The sequence below is a fragment of the Salmo salar genome, chromosome ssa09 (genome assembly GCF_905237065.1).
Source record: "Salmo salar chromosome ssa09, Ssal_v3.1, whole genome shotgun sequence".
NCBI lineage: Eukaryota > Metazoa > Chordata > Actinopteri > Salmoniformes > Salmonidae > Salmo > Salmo salar.
The window spans coordinates 33,832,781-33,851,532 of NC_059450.1; the positions used below are offsets into that span (position 1 = coordinate 33,832,781).

Here is an 18,752-nt window from a genome sequence, read left to right on the forward strand (position 1 = left end):
GAGCAAACTTCTAAACAAAAATAGAACTGAAGTAAGGAGGAGATAGTTCTGATCGACACTTACCCTTGGAGAAGGCAGCTGTATTTCAAAACAACTCTTCAATGTTCTGCAACTTTGTTCACACTACGGCATCATGTCACACCTGAAGAAATGATCATGCCTATATCCCAAATGGCAGGGCCCTGGTCAAGAGTTGTCTTTTGGGACACTCCTATGGCTATAAATGATAATTCACAGGAGAAATTAAGACATTGTCCGGTAACGGATAAGGTCATTAGTTTGCCATTAGATCCCAGTGGACGATTGGGAAATGTCAGATCTCTCTCTGTCCTTTAAAAAGGGCAAATGAAACCAGGCAGGAGTACTTAGCATTTTAACAATCAGTTACCAATTACCCATGCATGTTCTTTCACAATATTCCTGTAAAACAAAATGCTTTTCAAACATGTCCAATGTAGGATGTACAGTAAGTCACTTAATCTTTACAGTAATATTATATTTAAAGTCAGAAAGTAACTGCATCAGAAATGTAAATTTGGCAGCCTATGTTCATTATTATATTTTATTTCAAGGCATCTTCCTTTCTCTTACGTCAACATCCTAAACGTAACGATTATTGACCCCATATAAAAACATCAGAAATATCTTTACAAAAAACAACCATCGTCCTCAAAGTGGAAAAACGTCATTATTTACATGGCCTATTATAAAAAATGGAGTTTATAGTTTTTACAGAAATTCAATCTAGATTATATGGTTCTAACAAACAGGTCTTGATGTAGTTTAACAAGATGGCTGGCTTTTAATTCCGCAAGCTTTACCTCTTAACAGCATAAAAATTATTACAGCAACGATAGCTTTCATTTCCCCCAATTCAACCTCGAATACACAAATTCTCTCAAATGGCACCCTATTCCCAATATAGTATACTTTTGATCAGGGCCCTGGTCAAAAGTAGTGCACTATATAGGAAATAGGGTGCCATTTAGAACACTGGCATAGTGATTTTTACTAATATTATAGTGAATGTCAGGGTCTAATTATTACATACATCACTGAAGTGAAGCTGCTTTAGAAAAAGGTCACAAGCGCTGCAGATTCAACGACCTGTCCATCCTACAGGGACCTATTATGATAATATTTATCAAGGCTTTTCTATGTTGAGATTTGTTGTCCGCGCTGCAAACTGAGTGGTTAGTAGTTAGTGTAGAAAAGTGTGCCATACAAAAAGAATATAATTACGGATGAAATGTTCCTTAAAGGTGAAGTCACTACAAACATGAAGAAATAGAGATCACCCACTCCAATATGGAGACAGGATTTTTTCAGAGGCCCTATACACACACACAACAGTACTGTACTATGAACACCATCAGATGTCTGTCTACAAATCCTCTTGCTCTGATAGAACAAATAATATACTCCAAGGGCTCGAACACACCAATAGCATTTGTCTGCTGAGAGTACCTGTGAACCGAGTGCAAACCGGTTTTACATATAAAAACGTGCGCGAAGATGTCGGCAGTCAGACAAGACGTCAACAGCGTGCTGAACAACAATCGGTAAACAACAGATCCACATTCAGTGCGATGTGTGTAAACCTTAAAGGCAGAACATACTCGACACCCTTAAATGTACCAAGGTCCTGGCAGCTTATTATTATACAATATTCATTGCATCTCCTCTTTAAAGTGAGGGAAAGAAAAGCAACAGTTCAGGGCCTGTATAGTGTCTTAGAGATGTGTTGATCTAGGATCAGATCCATGTGAGCTTATTCATTATGATCTAAAAGGTTAAACTGATTCTAGATCTGTACTCTTATTCTGAGACACTTCATGAATACAGGTCTAGATAACAGAGATTTGAACAGAAAAACATAACTCCTGACTGTCAGAACAGTGTCATGTCAGTCTTTCCGATACGCCCGTTAGGTAGTGTCGCTTCTAAAACAAAACAAAATCACTTTTTTCACAAGGATCTCCTAAATGTATGTTCGTAAATGTAGTTAACCCATGATTGGTTTAGCCAGAAGGGTCATATTCATTACGTCACACTGTAGCGAAATGCTTTGCAACAGAAAACGAACGTTTCTCATTGGACAAGTTCAAGTAGTCTCACCCTATTTGTCAGTTTTTGTCCGTTTGGTGCCAAATGAATACGACCTATGTGAATGGGGGTATTGAGGAGAGATGGCTACAATGTTGACCTGGGCCTAAGTGAGTTGGTGCTTAGTTCTATGTCCGAGGGTTGCTCTTTAGTCATCGTGGGGCTAGTCTTGGCATGGGCCTCATCTGCAGCAGTGGGGGCGGTGCCAGGGCATCCCCCGGCTTCTCATTGGACTCCAGCACCTTGGCCACGCCTCCAACGCTCATCTGAAGTGGTGGTGGCGGTGCCAGGGCATCCGCCAGCTTCTCATTGGACTCCATCACCCTGGCCACTCCTCCAACTTTCATCTGCAGCAGCGGCGTGGTCAGTGCTTTTTGCAGTACATCTTGACCTTTTGTAGTGCCTGCTTTTGCTTGTTGGCTGTGCCCATTGACAGCAGGAGCAGACACAGAAGCGGTCTCTGATGGTTTCAGGTTGGATCCAAAACCAACTTTAAGTTCCTCTGCCTGTGGTACTGGCAGACCTGGGCCTTTGGAAGTCTCTTCCTGACCCTTGTCCTCGTCCAGTCTCAGGAACAAGGGGCTGAGGGAGCGCTCGTCATCTCCATCTCCGATGATCGCCTTCTCTGTCTTTGGTGGTGGTAGCACCCCGTCTGTCTGAGGTGTGGGTACCCTCACAGTCCCCACGTGCCCAGGCTCGGTGTGTGGTATGCGGGAGACCACTGGAGGACCTCTGGGGCTGCTGTTGTTGTCTGTGGTAATCTGCTGGTTGAGGATGAAGATCTCGTTGAGGAGAGATGTCAGGCTGTCGTCTTCACCATTACCATCTTCATTGTCTTCGTCCTCCTCAGAGTTTCCATCTGTGTCATTGATCCCTACACTGTCTACAGCGTGGTCCAGCTGCTTCCCCAGAACCTCTCCGTACTCCAACCCACTGCCCCTATCCTTCACTGGGGATGGCCTCCTCGGAGCTCCCCCTGACACACCTGGGGCTGACTGGTTCTGTCGCGCTTTAACCAATGAAATGACATCGGAGAAATGAGGAACTGAAAAATAGGAAACAAATGCAATTTTTTGTGTCAATGGCATCACATTCAGCTAATTCAAATCAGGTTTAAAGATTTCTACATTGTGGGAAGTTACCTCCCTGGTTGCGGTTATTACGAGTTCCAGTGAGAGAAATGGGTTCGGACATTGAGGGGATAATGATGGTGACCGAAGCGACACCTAAAAAAAAAAAAAAGTGAGAAATTTAAGAAGAATCCAAATCAAATCAGAAAACATTTCAACGCAACTATGAGTCAATGCAGTGTACCTTGAGTCACTACAAGCCTACCTGGTGTTTGAGACCGTTGCATTTCGATTCCAGTGACGCGTCCTACCGGCAACGGAGAACGGGCAGGCTGCATGGCGCTCACCTGCTGAGATGTTATCACTCCACCCACTATAGACAGCATTTGAGGAGGGAGAAACCCAGCATGAACTGGTGGGGAATCTGTTGGGGAGGCAGAAAAAAGGATCTAAATGATTCATTTCTTCACATGAAAGTTCAGTCTCTAGACCAGCAGTCTGTCTTATTGAAGTCAACCTGGCCCATTGGGTGCTGATAGACAGTAACAGGGTCAGAGGGACGGGAGGCTCACCTGGGGCAGGCTGTATTTTTCTGCGAGACAGGATGTTAGGTCTGGTCCTTTCACCCGGCGAACGCCACGTTGAGGGGTGTTTACTGGAAGGTGGTGTGATGATGGGACTTGTCTTGGGTCGTTGGGGCGCAGGCTTTTGGGGGATCGAGTGGGGGACTGGGGTGGCTACGACCTTTAACTTGAGGCCGGGGGCCAGGGACTTTGGCTCAGACTGTCGAGCGCTCCTGAGTGAAATTGTTTTATTGGGCGAGACCGATGACGAGGACGCTGTTGAGGAGGGCCCTCTCCACTTCCTTTTGGTCGAGATGTCCTGCAGTTTCCTGATGATGAGCTCCTCTGTCTTTCCTGTTGAGAGAACACAGGCCAGTGTTATAAGAAGGAGAGACCAAATAGGAGACGAGAGAAGGGGGTGAAAAGTAAGGCCCATTACCAGATTTCTTTGAGATTTTCTTAATATCACCAGCTCTCCCCCTGGTCAGCCCGCTCTTCAGTTTTTCAATGCGCTCGCATTTGTCTCTCAGGTCAAGGACTTGTTTTCGGTCCTGTTAAATAACAGAGACAATACTTTATATTTCCTGAAGAGATTCTTTACTAAATAAAATTATGCAGTTCTGGGAGGCACGGTCACAAAGCAAGGTCAATGAAATAGTCAGCTGAATATTACTGACTTGTTATTGGCCTTATGGGACCTGGTCAAAACTTGTGCACTAGGGAATAGGGTGACATTTGGGATGCACCCTTAGTCTTACCTTCCCGAGGATGAAAACATTACTTGGTGCTGGGTCGCCAAGGTCCAAAGTCTCTTTAACCTGTTGGGGCTAGGGGGCAGTATTTGCACGGCCGGATAAAAAACGTACCCGATTTAAACTGGTTACTACTCTTGCCCAGAAACTAGAATATGCATATAATTAGTAGATTTGGATAGAAAACACTCTGAAGTTTCTAAAACTGTTTGAATGGTGTCTGAGTATAACAGAACTCATATGGCAGGCCAAAACCTGAGAAGATTCCATACAGGAAGTGCCCTGTCTGACAATTTGTTCTCCTTCTGTGGCATCTCCATCGAAAATACAGCATCTCTGCTGTAACGTGTCATTTTCTAAGGCTTCCATTGGCTCTCAGAAGGCGCCAGAAAGTGGAATGACGTCTCTCCAGTCTCTGGGCGAAAAACAGCAGGAGATTTTGTGAGTGGTCAGGCTGAGAACAGTGACACTGGAGATGTGCGTTCATGTGAATTCTCTATTTTTTTCTTTCAGCCTTTGAATAAATACGTCGCCCGGTTGGAATATTATCGCTATTTTACGAGAAAAATAGCATAAAAATTTAATTTAAACAGCATTTGACATGCTTCGAAGTACGGTAATGGAATATTTTGAATTTTTTTAATCACGAAATGCGCTCGCGCGTCACCCTTCGGATACTGACCTGAACGCACGAACAAAACGGAGCTATTTGAATATAACTATGGATTATTTGGAACCAAGACAACATTTGTTGTTGAAGTAGAAGTCCTGGGAGTGCATTCTGACGAAGAACAGCAAAGGTAATCCAATTTTTCTTATAGTAAATCTGAGTTTGGTGAGGGCCAAACTTGGTGGGTGTCAAATTAGCTAGCCGTGATGGCCGGTCTATGTACTCAGAATATTGCAAAATGTGCTTTCGCCGAAAAGCTATTTTAAAATCTGACACCGCGATTGCATAAAGGAGTTCTGTATCTATAATTCTTAAAATAATTGTTATGTATTTTGTGAATGTTAATCATGAGTAATTTTGTAAATTCACCGGAAGTTTGCGGTGAGTATGCTAGTTCTGAACATCACATGCTAATGTAAAAAGCTGTTTTTTGATATAAATATGAACTTGATTGAACAAAACATGCATGTATTGTATAACATAATGTCCTAGGAGTGACATCTGATGAAGATCAAAGGTTAGTGCTGCATTTAGCTGTGGTTTTGGTTTTTGTGACATATATGCTTGCTTTGAAAATGTCTGTGTGATTATTTTTGGCAGGGTACTCTCCTGACATAATCTAAAGTTTTGTTTTCGCTGTAAAGCCTTTTTGAAATCGGACAATGTGGTTAGATTAACGAGAGTCTTGTCTTTAAAATGGTGTAAAATAGTCATATGTTTGAGAAATTGAAGTTATAGCATTTTTGAGGTATTTGTATTTCACGCCACGCAATTCCACTGGTTGACTAGGTGCAACGTCCCACCTTGCCCAGGGAGGTTAAGGGCTTTAAAGCTCTTCTGAAGCGCAGCACAGCGTTGTCTCTCGTATGGGTTGTGCAAGTCCGAGTGCTAATGGTAACATTGAACCAAGAACACTGCAAATTATAACCGTGGACAGTGAAATCACAGCACAACCATATTTGAAGGAAAGCATTAAAAGGTTGTTTATGTCATTGTAATAAAATTGAGGGGAGGACATACTCTTAATTTCGGTCGTGTTTCTCCTTCCACTTCTTTAGCGAATTTTGCCTTCAGTTGTGAAGTGGTGCTCTTCTGTGCATTGTCTTCCACACTCTCAATGTCTACAGCCTCCTCCTCTACAGCGCTTTCTTCAACATCCTGGAAGACAGATGTCGTAGTTAAAAACTCCCCAAAAAACATGATTCTCAAGAGAAAAAGATTAGATTTTAATAGACAGAAACCGAACTGTGTTGTATAATTAAGCAATAAGGGATGAGGGGATGTGGCATATGGCCAATATACCACGGCTAAGGGCTGTTCTTATGCACGACGCAAGGAGTGCCTGGAAACAGCTCTTAGCCGTGTTATATTGGCCATATACCACAAACCCCTGAGGTGCCTTATTGCTATTATAAAGTGGTTACCAATGTAATTAGAGCAGTAAAAATAAATGTTTCGTCATACCCGTGGTATACGGTCTGTTATAAGCTGGGTGGTTCGAACCCTGAATGCTGATTGGCTGACAGACGCTGTACATCAGACCGTAAACCACGGGTAAGACAAAACATTACATTTGTAATCAGTTTATAATAGCAATAAGGCACCTCGGGGGTTTGTGATATATGGCCAATATACCACGGCTAAGAGCTGTGTCCAGGTACTCCGTGTTGCGTCGTGCATAAGAACTGCCCTTAGCCGTGGTATATTGGCCATATACCACATCCCCTTGGGCATTATTGCTTAAATATACCACAGAGAATCAGCATTCAGAACTCGAACCACCCAGTTTATAATGAGGTATAACAGTTCTTACACTGATGTTAATGACGTCCCCTTTAACGTTGTTGTTTTTGTTGTTGTCGTCATCGGCAGAATCCTCTGTCTCGTCCGAGGAGTTGTCTGTTTTCTCCTCCTCTGTGTCCTCCAGAAGGTCCACCACCTCCATCACCGCTTCCCTGTCCTCCTCCGTGTCCTCCAGAAGGTCCACCACCTCCATCACCTCCTCCCTGTCCTCCTTCTCCTTTTCTGATGTCACTCCTCCCATGTGCCTCTGTCTTGGTCTCGACCTGGCCTCACTGCAGGTCAAGACAGCTGAAGAGGACGAGACAGCAGAGGAGACTTTGGGAACTCCTTCCATATTCCTGTTGACGAGTAGCTCCTCACTCTTCTGCTGGGAACAGACATACTGGATGTTCCTCAGGATCTGCTTCTCAGACTCTCCTGTGGAGGGAAAGATGTTGGTTCAATGTTGGTTGAATGTTGAAATGTTACAGCAGTGTCCATTATTACCAGTTAACTGGGACATCTTCTTGACATAAGCTGCTCTCTCCAGGGTCAGTGAACTCCTTAGCTTCTCCACGTCGGTACTTTTCTTAGTCAGGATTTGGATCTCCTCTGTCGCCTGGTAACATACATTTATTTTAGTTGACTTTTGAATCTATTGACGACGGTTGCTTCAACAAAACAAAGCACAGCTCTGACCGGCCACATTATTAAAATATACAAATACCTCGTCTGAGTCCTAAATGGCACCCTATATAGGGCTCTGATCAAAAATAGTGTACTATATAGGGAATAGGGTGCTATTTTGGACACATTAATTAAAGGGATAATTAAATTGAACAAAATGAACAATGGTTTGGATAAAGTCAAAGTAAGCAAAAATGTTAAGAAAAAGTTAACCATCCCTTTATAGGCGCTTACTTCTTTAAGGATATACACTTTGGCAGCTTTTTGGGCAAGTTTCAGTGTCTCTCTCAGCCGCTGGAAGCACCCATGGATCTCAAAACGGCGATGCCTCTCCTCCACGTTGTGCTTCAGCTGCTTCTACAGAATGCAACAGGATGAAGCTCTATCATGAAGTCTAAATGGCAAACTACAGACATGAATATTAAACTAAGGCTCAGTAGTTGAGGTACAGAAAACAGACTGTTTTACACACATTACTCAGACCTACCCACACAAATACACAAAAAGACTACTACTGTTTAGTCTAAAAACGAGAGAATATGAGATTTCGGTAACAGAGTCTCAAAACAGACGTGTTGTATGAAGTTAAAAGGGTTCTTACACTGATGACGTCGATGAGCTCCTCTTTATTAACACTTGAATCGTCAGAATCGGTCTCGTCAGATGAGATGTCCGTCTTCTCATCCGTTTCCTCGTCCGTATCATCCAAATCGTACTCATCCTCCACCAGGTCCTCCACCTCCTTCCTCTTCTTCTTTGGTCTTCCTGCCCACGTCTTGTAGGGGTCATCAACATGAACCATCTTAGTAAGGAGATTGGAGTCTGCTGTGGAGATGGCGTTATCTTTGATCCCTGTCTTTGTGACCTGGGTTATAGGGGGTTTGAGGAGTTTCGGGGGAGGCTGCAGCACTCTAACCACCTCAGGCTGGATATTAGGGTCTAAATTGCAGACCGCTGGGGAGATAGCATCAGCTTTTATAAATTTAAACTGGGGGCCTTTAGGGGGTTTTGTGGATTTAGGAGGCGTTTTGGTTTTCTGGCAAGGCCGCATCCAACTACACACCTCAGAGACTACATTAGAGTCTACATTGGGGGTCACTGTGGAGATATTGTCAGCTTTGACACCTGTGTTCGTAACCGTCTTTGTGGGGGATTTGACAGTAATTACTGTGGTTTCATGGTGAGGCTGCAGCCCAGTAACACCCCCTACTACAGGCATCACCTTGGAGGAGCCCTGGGCTGGCACCATTGGACACTTGATGATGATGGGCTCCTTGTTGCCTGTCTGAGGAACAATCTCCAAGGTGTACGTCCCGCCATTTGTCACAGTGGGTGAGAGACTATCATAACCAGGGGTGGTTTTAGGGGCAGTGAAAGTGGTGCTGGATGCAGTCTGGGTCTTTGGGAAAGTGACATGGGGGACAGTACTGACGGTGGAAGCACAGCTACCAGGGCCCTTGCTCTGCCATGTGGTGAGAGAGGAGGTGGAGCTGTTCATGGTGGTCAAGCACGCAGGCATGGTTAAACTGATCATCCCACCTGAAAAGAAAATATAATAAAGTTCAGCTGTAGCTAGGTTTCCATCCAATTTGCGACAGATTTTCATCTGAATATTCTAAAATGCGCATTCTCCCAACAGAGATGTTTCCATCAAATTGACTTGTTGTGGATAAACGTCTGTGCATAATGACATAGTGCACATAAAAATAACTTGAGGTTGGCCTCCCGAGGCTGTGTTATTGGGCTCTAGCGACTCCTTGTGGCAGGCCGGGCACCTGCAGGATGACTTTGGTCATCAGTTGACACATTGGTGCAGCTGGTTTCCGGGTTAAGCGGAACTTTGCAATTAATTGCAATTCATCTGATCACTCTTCATAACATTCTGGAGTATATGCAAATTGCCATCATACAAACTGAGGCAGCAGACTTTGTGAAAATGTATATTTGTGTCATTCTCAAAACCTTTGGCCCGACTATATATAGTGAATGTGCCCACTCTGGTATTGGCACGTGCTCTAGCCAACAGCTTGCAGATACAGTGGGGGTATGGCCTACATGATGAGATTATGGAAAAAATGTATTTCTCAAACGGCAGCCAAGCATCGATCATAATATCACCAGAATAAGACCCTCAATATTTATTGGAAAGGAGCATCAAGCTCATCACTGTTCACTTTCACCACCCTATGAAGTTCACAACTTATTTCATCTGTATCCTAATACACTGCATGCTACAGAAAAACAGTATGTATTTAAGCAACATTCATTCATTGGAGATTACTTATTATACATGGGATTCCTTGATCTGTCTTCCTAAAATGTCCAAGTCATTGTTTCATAACATAGTCATCAACATAGTCAGTCTTGCATGTGAAAGAGCAGCAATGCCTTGGCATGAATAGAATCAACTGTCAGACACTCACCCTTGTTGTGCATGACAAGGTTGGGGTTAAGAGCCTGCAGCTGGCTGAGGGCAACCAGCTGAATCAGCTGTCCGTTGGGGTCCCGGTATAGGGTGTTGCCTGAGGCGTTCCTTACCGGCTGCAGCACCATTCTCTGACCTGACGTGAGAGGGGTCAGGGACATGATAGGGGTCAGGGATGTGAGAGGACACGGCATTCTGACAGAGGTACTGGTCCCTGGGACAGAGAGCATCGGGGGACTGGTAACCACTCCACTGATGGGGGACGCATTTTGGGGTGATACGTTTGCACCTGTAAACAAAGTGGGGGATTTTTCATTAATGATGGAAAACATGGGTATAACCATGAAACTATGTTCAACCCAAAAAACACCAATCCCCATATCACATCTGCCAGTGTGACAGTGAAGTACGAGACGCAGCATCGACCCAGGATGAGATGGACAGGGAAGGGTATAGGCAGGCAGGGGTTATAGGATGAAGGTCACCACCAATGTTCCCTCTCATTTTTTCTACAGGTCTGCTGAGCGCAAACTTGAATGTTGTGAAAATTCTATGCAACTTCCGGCGCGTTTACTGTGAACACTGAGGCTGTAACCGCTTTTCGTTACAGTTTTAACAGTAGTTTACTGTGAACACTGAGGCTGTAACCCGCTTTAAGTTACAGTTTTAACAGTAGTTTACTGTGAACACTGAGGCTGTAACCGCTTTTCGTTACAGTTTTAACAGTAGTTTACTGTGAACACTGAGGCTGTAACCGCTTTAAGTTACAGTTTTAACAGTAGTTTACTGTGAACACTGAGGCTGTAACCGCTTTTCGTTACAGTTTTAACAGTAGTTTACTGTGAACACTGAGGCTGTAACCGCTTTTCGTTACAGTTTTAACAGTAGTTTACTGTGAACACTGAGGCTGTAACCGCTTTTCGTTACAGTTTTAACAGTGGTCAAGTAGGCTACTGTGGCTATTTGATCATAATTAAGGCCTACCAGAGTGACCTACCATCAAAAACAATGGAGAAAATGCATCCCATAACATTTTAACATGGAAAAAGCCTTTCTATCATTCAGCCTACAGTAGCAGCCAATGTGTGGTGTTCAATGTAGGCCTACATTCCATGAGACTTTTGAAAAAAAAACAAGCAGGGCTTGACATTAACCTGTTTATGCACTTGTCCTAAAGACAAGGACATGACTGAAAATGTTGTTGTGTTGTTTTATGCAAGAACCTTCTCCTCAAACCAATATCACAGAGAATCACACAAATTATGCTACCCTCTGCCTATTGTCTACTTAGCTTATTCAAGCCGGTCTCAAAATACAACACTGTCCCTTTAAGACTAAAAAAATCAGCTCTTTACCTGATTCGCTTTTCAAAGATGTCTATAAATGCACACATTTTGTGCTCTTGTAAGAAGCAATAACTCCCCCATGTTGCTACATGTAGCTCTCTCTTTGATCTCAAAACAAGCACATCTACTGACGACCGCTCATGCTGTAAACACAGTCTAGTTCAAAGTAAATGGCACAGATCCACATATGGCAATGGTCTATTTGCATATAGGCCTACTGCAGCTCTGGTTGGTTATGGCGCACAAGTCTGTGTAGAGTAGGAGTCGAACCTGTCAATGCAATAGAATCCTACTCGAATGTGTTCTGCCTATAACAAAACCTCTTGCATAGTTAATTTTTCATACAATGTCTTGCATAGTTTCTATTGAATTTTGATTGAATATTTAATATTATGCAGTGAAGCCGCTAAACATCTTCAGCACATTAGTCATCTAACAGACTCCCATCCAGAGCGACCCACAGAAGAAACCAGGGTCAACGCCCTGCTAAAGGGAACGTTGACAGATCCATTAGCCACTGGCCCACAGTTCATCAAGACCTGCCCCTCAACCAATCTCACCCCTCCCCCCCACGAGAAAAATGAAATAATTCCCCCGTCAAAAGACATCAAGGACAACAAAATCATAACAGCAAGGCCAACTGAATATGTTTGAGTGCATGTATGTACGACTCAGGGATGCTGGTATTCTAGGCAGTTCCTCTGTCCAGTGTCTGTGTTCTTTTGCCCATCTTAAACTTTTATTTTTATTGGCCAGTCTGAGATATGGCTTTTTCTTTGCAACTCATCCCGGAGTCGCCTCTTCACTGTTGATGTTGTGACTGGTGTTTTGCGGGTACTATTTAATGAAGCTGCCAGTTGAGGACTTGTGAGACATCTGTTTCTCAAACTAGACACTAATGTACTTGTCCTCTTGCTCAGCTGTGCACCGGGGCCTCCCACTCCTCTTTCTATTCTGGTTAGAGCCAGTTTGCACTGTTCTGTGAAGGGAATAGTACACAGCATTGTACGAGATCTTCAGTTTCTTTGCAACCAAAACAAATGGTCTATTGACTCTGTATCCTCACAACAAAATCTGCAGAGCTGCGATGATTGTATGCCCCAAATATTCAACATTTTGTTGGTGGCAAGAATTCTGTACAATAATTTTAGCTGAAAAGCACGAAGTCCTGCATAGTTCATTTTGATTCTGTATATTGCCTTGAATGTGGCTAATATTTAGTTGATTCGATCACAATTCCCACAGTAAAGGGAAACGTTTATAGTGTTAACTAACGGGGAAAACTCTAGAAAGTTGAGTGAAGTTCAATCTCGTGCTTCTCTGCGCCGGGCTGATATTTCTTCTGCGTGGCAGTCCCGGGAAAGCTCATTGGTCACCACCACAAACAGAGCATGAGAGTGGCAGGCCACAGGACCAGGGCTTAGCCTGTGGGAGGCTGAGGAGTAATGGGATGAGCTGGTTAGCTTAGTTACAGCTACAGTGGTGCAGGACTGACTGGGTGTGTACCTGTGGAATATCTTGGTGCTGAGGGGGCCTTGGAGCTAACAGACACTGCAGATACCAGGGCTGCGGAGCCACCCCTCCCATGAGGTGTTTGGTTGGGTAGACCATGGTGACAACCTGAATCCGCACAGCAGCAGTCACTGTGTTCTGCTCCATCTGAGCCCCCTGAGAGAGACAGGCACCTGGGTTCACTACCACCAGAGAGGAAGAGGGCAGAGTAAGTGTCTGAACACTGCCCAGAAACTGAGGTGGAACACTAGTTACAGGCAGCCTCTGCTGTGAGGAGCTGATCTGGTTGACTACAAAGCGTGTGAAGACCTTTCCCACTGGGGGGCAGGTTAGTCACTGTGGAGTAGAGATGGAGGTAGAGGTTCAGTCTCCCATACTTGTCTTTCACAATGGACTGACTATTATTTACTTATATGAATCAGAATTCAATGTCTCTGAGGGGTGGGGGGAGCTTTCAGCGCAACAAACTTACATTGAAATACAGTAGCATGATAAACTAAGCTAAAAAAAACACTACAAAGAGTGCTTCTCACCAATGAACTTGGGGCCAGCAGCAACTGGAGTGGTAGAGGGAACACTTGTGGTAACCATGGTGGTAGGAGTGGCTGCCAGTTGGGCTGGTTGTCCTGTAGAGGACCGTTTATCTGTGGAACCTGTAGAAGTTTCTGAGGTGTGTTTTTGTGATGGGACGGAGGAGGCGGCCGCCATAGACCGCTTTAGACAGGCAGGCCTTCGTAACTTGCCCGTGAGGTAAGCAGCAAGACGGTTGGCTGGGTGCATGGCTCCCATCATGCCCAGTTGTATCTTGGCATGGGGGTAGGACCTGCCATTCACCTAAAGACACACAGGGGGAAATACTGAGTAGCAATGGACTGTGTGTATTCTCCTCAGAGCTAGATAGAGTGTTCGTCCCAAATGGCACCCTATTCCCTATGTAATGCACTACTTCTGACCAGAGCCCTGTGCACTACAGTGGTCACTGGTTCAAATACCTGAGCCAACAAGGTGAGAAATCTGTCAATGTGCCATTGAGCAAAGCACTTAACCCTAATTGTTCCAAGGGCGCTGTACTACTATGGCTGACCCTGTAAAACAACACATTTCACTGCACTTATCCGGTGCATGTGACCATAAAACATGTATTTTTTATTTGCACTACATAGGGAATAGGGTGCAATTCCACATCAATAAGAGAAGGAAAATTAACAGATTATTAGATTTGTTTTGGGGGAAACTAAGTAATTACAATGCTTACCGTGATAAGTTCCTGGTCTGAGATTTCTGGCAGCTTAAGGTTGCCAGTAAGGAGGCCAGCAGGAGAAATTCCTGTTAAGAAAGGCAGGCCCTGCCATTTCAGATCCTTTCTACGCCCCACAGCCTTGTTGTCCACCTCCTCCACGACAGGTACCTCCTCCACGACAGGTACCTCCTCCACGACAGGTACCTCCTCCACGACAGGTACCTCCTCCACGACAGGTACCTCCTCCACTTTTTTATCCTCCTCTCTCTGCTCTTCCATTAGTTCTTCTTCATCTTCCTCTCCCATCCATTCCTCCTCCTCACTGTTCTCCTCCACTCCGTCCGGTCTCGGGACCTGAGAGATGAGTACCTTGTAGAGAACGGAGCAGCTTTCGCCATCATTTCTCAGGGTCTTAGACACAGGTTTTATGAGGTAACCTTTGACCCAGAAGGGGTTGTCGAGGTGGTCCTTGGCCATGTGCTCACACACGATTCGCAGCACCAGGTTCCTGTCTGCCAGGCTCCTCCACTTAGACTTAGACACGATCTCCAGACGCTTGGAGGGCTCCGTGTACTCGGGACCATGGCAGGACAACGACTTCTCTGACATACTGGAAGGGTTCACTACATCAAGAGAAAGTCAACAGCCATTAGAAATGCATTTCAGGGTAGGCTATGATTTTTGGAAGCAACCAATTACTGATGTGTTTCACTTACTGATAAATATACTCTCAGACAGACACTGATGTTTGGGGTTAAAAAAAATAATGTGGTCAAATTTGACTCATTGAACTTACCTGGTGAAGATTCTATTGGTTTGCAGTGGTCGTCAATGACCTCAGGTCGGTTTGTGCTCTTGCTTTGAAATGCACGCACTCTGGCACATGTCATGGTCCCTCCTTCCTCTCTCACGTGAGAAAAATACACCTTTAGAAAAAAGGCAGGGGGTGAGAATATACATCACATTTTTTACAGGGGTGTATCTAACACTTATGGATAGATAGACACCCTTTTACGACTCACCACTGAAGGTTCTTCCTGTAGTGGAAGACGTGGTAGGTAGGCCGGTGTTGGGGCGCGGAGGGGCTCCGGGTCCGTCTCTCCATCCGTCTGCTTCCACAACATTCTCACACGCGGAGCAGGTTCTGATACCGTCTCAGCCTCCCTGAGAGCTAATTAATGCAAAATGTCATTTTCTACAACATTAGGATGGACACACTTTGTCACGTATTTAACCTAATCTAATGTAGTGTAGCAAAATTGTTTTTGTATGGAAACTTTTTTTTACTATTCATAGAACAATGTTTTATTGTGCGGTTTTCTAAACTAGAGGACACTCACTATATGCCATCCTCATCCTCTTCCACTTTCTCCTCCGCTTCTTGGACAGGCCCTCCTCTGACGCATTGGAATCTGGTCCTTTTAAGTTCTTGAGGACGACCACTTTCTGCCTGAGGCAGCTGCAGCCAAAGATGCACTCAATCTTTCCACAGTGGGTAATACGACGGTCCTGTGCCAGGCTGGCACACACACAGCCCAGCCGGCAGAACGCATTGAGGCAGGGAGGAGCTCTGCACTTTATGATCCTAATGGGAGCTGTAGGGTTCTCACAAACAAAGCCCTGAAGAGAAAAGTGGGAAGTAAAATATGACGGTTCTGTGCCAGGCTGGCACACACACAGCCCAGCCGGCAGAACGCATTGAGGCAGGGAGGAGCCCTGCGCTGTTAGTGCTAGCGTGGCACATTTCTCAGGGATACCACCGTACAGCTGGTATAACACACTCACAAAATAATCTTATTAAACAAGATCGAAACTACAAAATGTACTACAACACATCTTTGCTCCTTCATGTGAGACCACACAAATGAGTCAATAAGCAGATGTAATGGTGTAGGGGTGTAACTGATCTTACCGTTGAGGTGAAGAGGGAGGTGAGGGCGACCGTCGCCCTCTCGTCTGTGATGCAGGTCCGATGCTTGCCCTCCCAGACAACCCCATCTTCCAAATCCCTCTGTCGGAGCAGGGCCTTGGTCAGCCCAGGAACCACGACCTTGGTCTCGGCAGCAGGCTGTGCCTCTGGGTCCGAGTCATCCTCTTCCACAGGGGCCAGGTCAGCGGGAGGTGGCTCTTCTACCTCTGGCCTGGACACAGGAACGTCTTGGGCTGGTGGAGGAGTCTTGACCCTTAGCTTCCTCCTTCTCCTTTTTACAGTTTCAATTGTGTCATCGTGGGAGATGGGGGCGCCATGATCCATCAATAGTGGTGGTGGCTCAGTGGGCAATGGTGTTGGGGTTGTTGCAGAAGTTGGTTTAGTTCTATTCTGGTTTGAATATTGTTGTTTTTGTTGCCTTTTCTCAGATTTTTTAAGTCCTTTGGATGTGAGGGGCAGTCTGGGTTTTTTGGATGGGGGGACAAAGGTGGAAGAAAGTGCCGGTGCCTGTTTCTTCAGCACACTGTCTAGGGTTCGGACGTAGCTGGTGCTCTTGGTGGGCAGCTGGTAGACCACAGGAGTGACGACGGTGGTCTGGGTGAAACTGGCAGCGCGCTCGTCAATGAGTTTACCTTCGTTAGCCAGGTACTCATCCAACATGTCACTGCAGAAGGCCGACAAGTTCTTCGGGACCACATCTGAACTTGGGCAACCTTTAAAGCAAAAACATTCTGAATAAGCACTACACAGTAATTGTACACTATAGTATAGAAAACACAAGAGGGGATATAGCTGAGACTGTTTAATGTAAAGCCTTTGTAAAGACAGAGGTAAAACGTGTCCCCTCTGGTTTTGCCACCGTTAAAGCACCATGCAATATTTCACACAAAATCAAGGTCAAAGGTTACAACTGCTGATGTGAATGAAGTCTTGAGGATTCGCTTATCAAATCAGAGAGGACATGTAGGATTTGAATGCAAATATTACCTTCAGGCTTGGAGGATGATGGCGAGTCCGAGGGGACAAACTTCTCTCTCCAGCCTTTGATTTGGGTCAAGTCTGTGGTCTTGCCTGTCCTGGAAACAAAGGGGACTGAACCACCTGAAGAAAAAAAAGGTATGACAAATAACAATTGCTATTTTCAAAATGTATTAAATTATCCTAATAAAACCCTTAACAGGTTACTTAAAAATATACCTTCAACAATTTGAACAAAACAGAAACTCCAACATGAAATAACTACTAACTTGAAGAAGCCAACCCTGGAGAGTTTGGTTCTGGACATAAAAAGGGTGGAGGTAGAGGTAGACGAACACCTAGGTACTGCAGGTCAATGACCAGAGTGGGATCCAGTAAACTCATCTTCAGCCCAACTTCAAACACAGATGACAGATCAGAAATCTTCAGGCATAGACTATGCATCATACTAAAGCATTCTACCATCATGAGTAAGATTAAACATCACATGATCACTGTCATGAAAATCACAGTGGAACATGAGTCACATGCTAGTGTGCAAGGAAGTTATTGACAATAAAAAGTATATACGCTGTCATTAACAGCCATTTATTTGTGTTACCTTCTTGCAACACAGGATGAATGACCTGCCGATGCCTCATAACTTTTACGTCACCCAAAAGAACCTTCTCGAAAGCTACTATTCTTTCCTCTGTGGTTTCTAGTCCTCCAACTGAAAGAGACAAATAGTTTAACTGCTTTAACAGGCGTCAGGTAACAGCAGCTTGGGAGCATGATCAATCAAATTGGTTGTTTTCTGTACCATTCTCTGTGGCCTCTAGGGTTTTCTGAGGTTGCGCAGTCATCGTCTCAGAAAGTGCAGGCTCTCCCAGGTGGACTTCAAGTGCTTCCTGTAATTTACAAGACTTTATTTAAATATGACACTTTCCTTAAATCCAATGGATATAGCTAATGCTTTGTTACCGTAAATTCCGGACTATAAGCCGCAACTTTTTTCACAGGCTTTGAACCTCGCGGCTTAAACAATGATGCGGCTAATATATGGATCTTTCCCGCTTTAAATTTTATTTTCCCAAAAAAACACATTGTGACATGCTCAGTTTTTTGCCGGAATGAAGCTTTCATTAGACCAATGAAATTGCCGAACGGGTTAAGGTCAAACAACTTTTTTGTTTACTGTTTAGATTAAATCGAGCGCTCTCAAACTTCCCATCATTCTAATTACGGTAGTCATTTTTTCACCCTCATCATGGCAAAGACACTGAGAAATGCATATGATGCAGCTTTCAAGTTGAAGGCGATTGATCTGGCTGTTGGAAAAGGAAAGAGCTGCTGCACGGGAGCTTGGTCTTAATGAGTCGATGATAAGACGTTGGAAACAGCAGCGTGAGGAATTGACTCAGTGCAAAAAGACAACTAAAGCTTACTGCAAATTTTTTCTTTTTTGTTACAAGCCGTGTTTCGTTAAAGCCTATTTATTTTTGTTACAAGCCGTGTTTCGTTAAAGCCTGTGTAAAGTTCATTTGTTTCAATGTACCGGTAGGCACCTGCGGCTTATAGACATGTACGGCTTATTTATGTTCAAAATAAAATAAAATTTTTAATTCAGTGGGTGCGGCTTATATGCAAGTGCGCTTAATAGTCCGGAAATTACGGTACTTGTTGTGAGCATGTATGAACCCTTATGATGT

At 44.4% G+C, this 18,752-nt stretch overlaps 1 protein-coding gene across 8 annotated transcripts in view; it reads right to left on the reverse strand.

The window, feature by feature from the left end:
• Positions 1-548: 548 nt before the first annotated feature.
• LOC106611247 (MAX gene-associated protein) overlaps positions 549-18,752 on the reverse strand; it is a 35,229-nt gene continuing 17,025 nt past the window's right edge. For 6 of the 8 annotated variants that reach the window (XM_014211255.2, XM_014211253.2, XM_014211250.2 and 3 more), the window contains 21 exons: positions 17,864-17,951; positions 17,663-17,773; positions 17,331-17,456; positions 17,071-17,184; positions 16,066-16,796; positions 15,494-15,773; positions 15,176-15,324; positions 14,950-15,079; positions 14,169-14,776; positions 13,447-13,747; positions 10,054-10,344; positions 8,232-9,169; positions 7,865-7,987; positions 7,451-7,562; positions 6,975-7,381; positions 6,182-6,319; positions 4,179-4,290; positions 3,749-4,093; positions 3,442-3,600; positions 3,249-3,332; positions 549-3,151 (listed from right to left, as the gene is read on the reverse strand). In XM_014211255.2, coding sequence (XP_014066730.2) covers positions 2,259-3,151; positions 3,249-3,332; positions 3,442-3,600; positions 3,749-4,093; positions 4,179-4,290; positions 6,182-6,319; positions 6,975-7,381; positions 7,451-7,562; positions 7,865-7,987; positions 8,232-9,169; positions 10,054-10,344; positions 13,447-13,747; positions 14,169-14,776; positions 14,950-15,079; positions 15,176-15,324; positions 15,494-15,773; positions 16,066-16,796; positions 17,071-17,184; positions 17,331-17,456; positions 17,663-17,773; positions 17,864-17,951 — 6,240 coding nt within the window. In that variant the 3' untranslated portion in view covers positions 549-2,258. The remainder of the gene's footprint in view (positions 3,152-3,248; positions 3,333-3,441; positions 3,601-3,748; positions 4,094-4,178; positions 4,291-6,181; positions 6,320-6,974; positions 7,382-7,450; positions 7,563-7,864; positions 7,988-8,231; positions 9,170-10,053; positions 10,345-13,446; positions 13,748-14,168; positions 14,777-14,949; positions 15,080-15,175; positions 15,325-15,493; positions 15,774-16,065; positions 16,797-17,070; positions 17,185-17,330; positions 17,457-17,662; positions 17,774-17,863; positions 17,952-18,752) is intronic. The other 2 variants (XM_014211258.2, XM_014211257.2) reach the window with 2 other exon arrangements.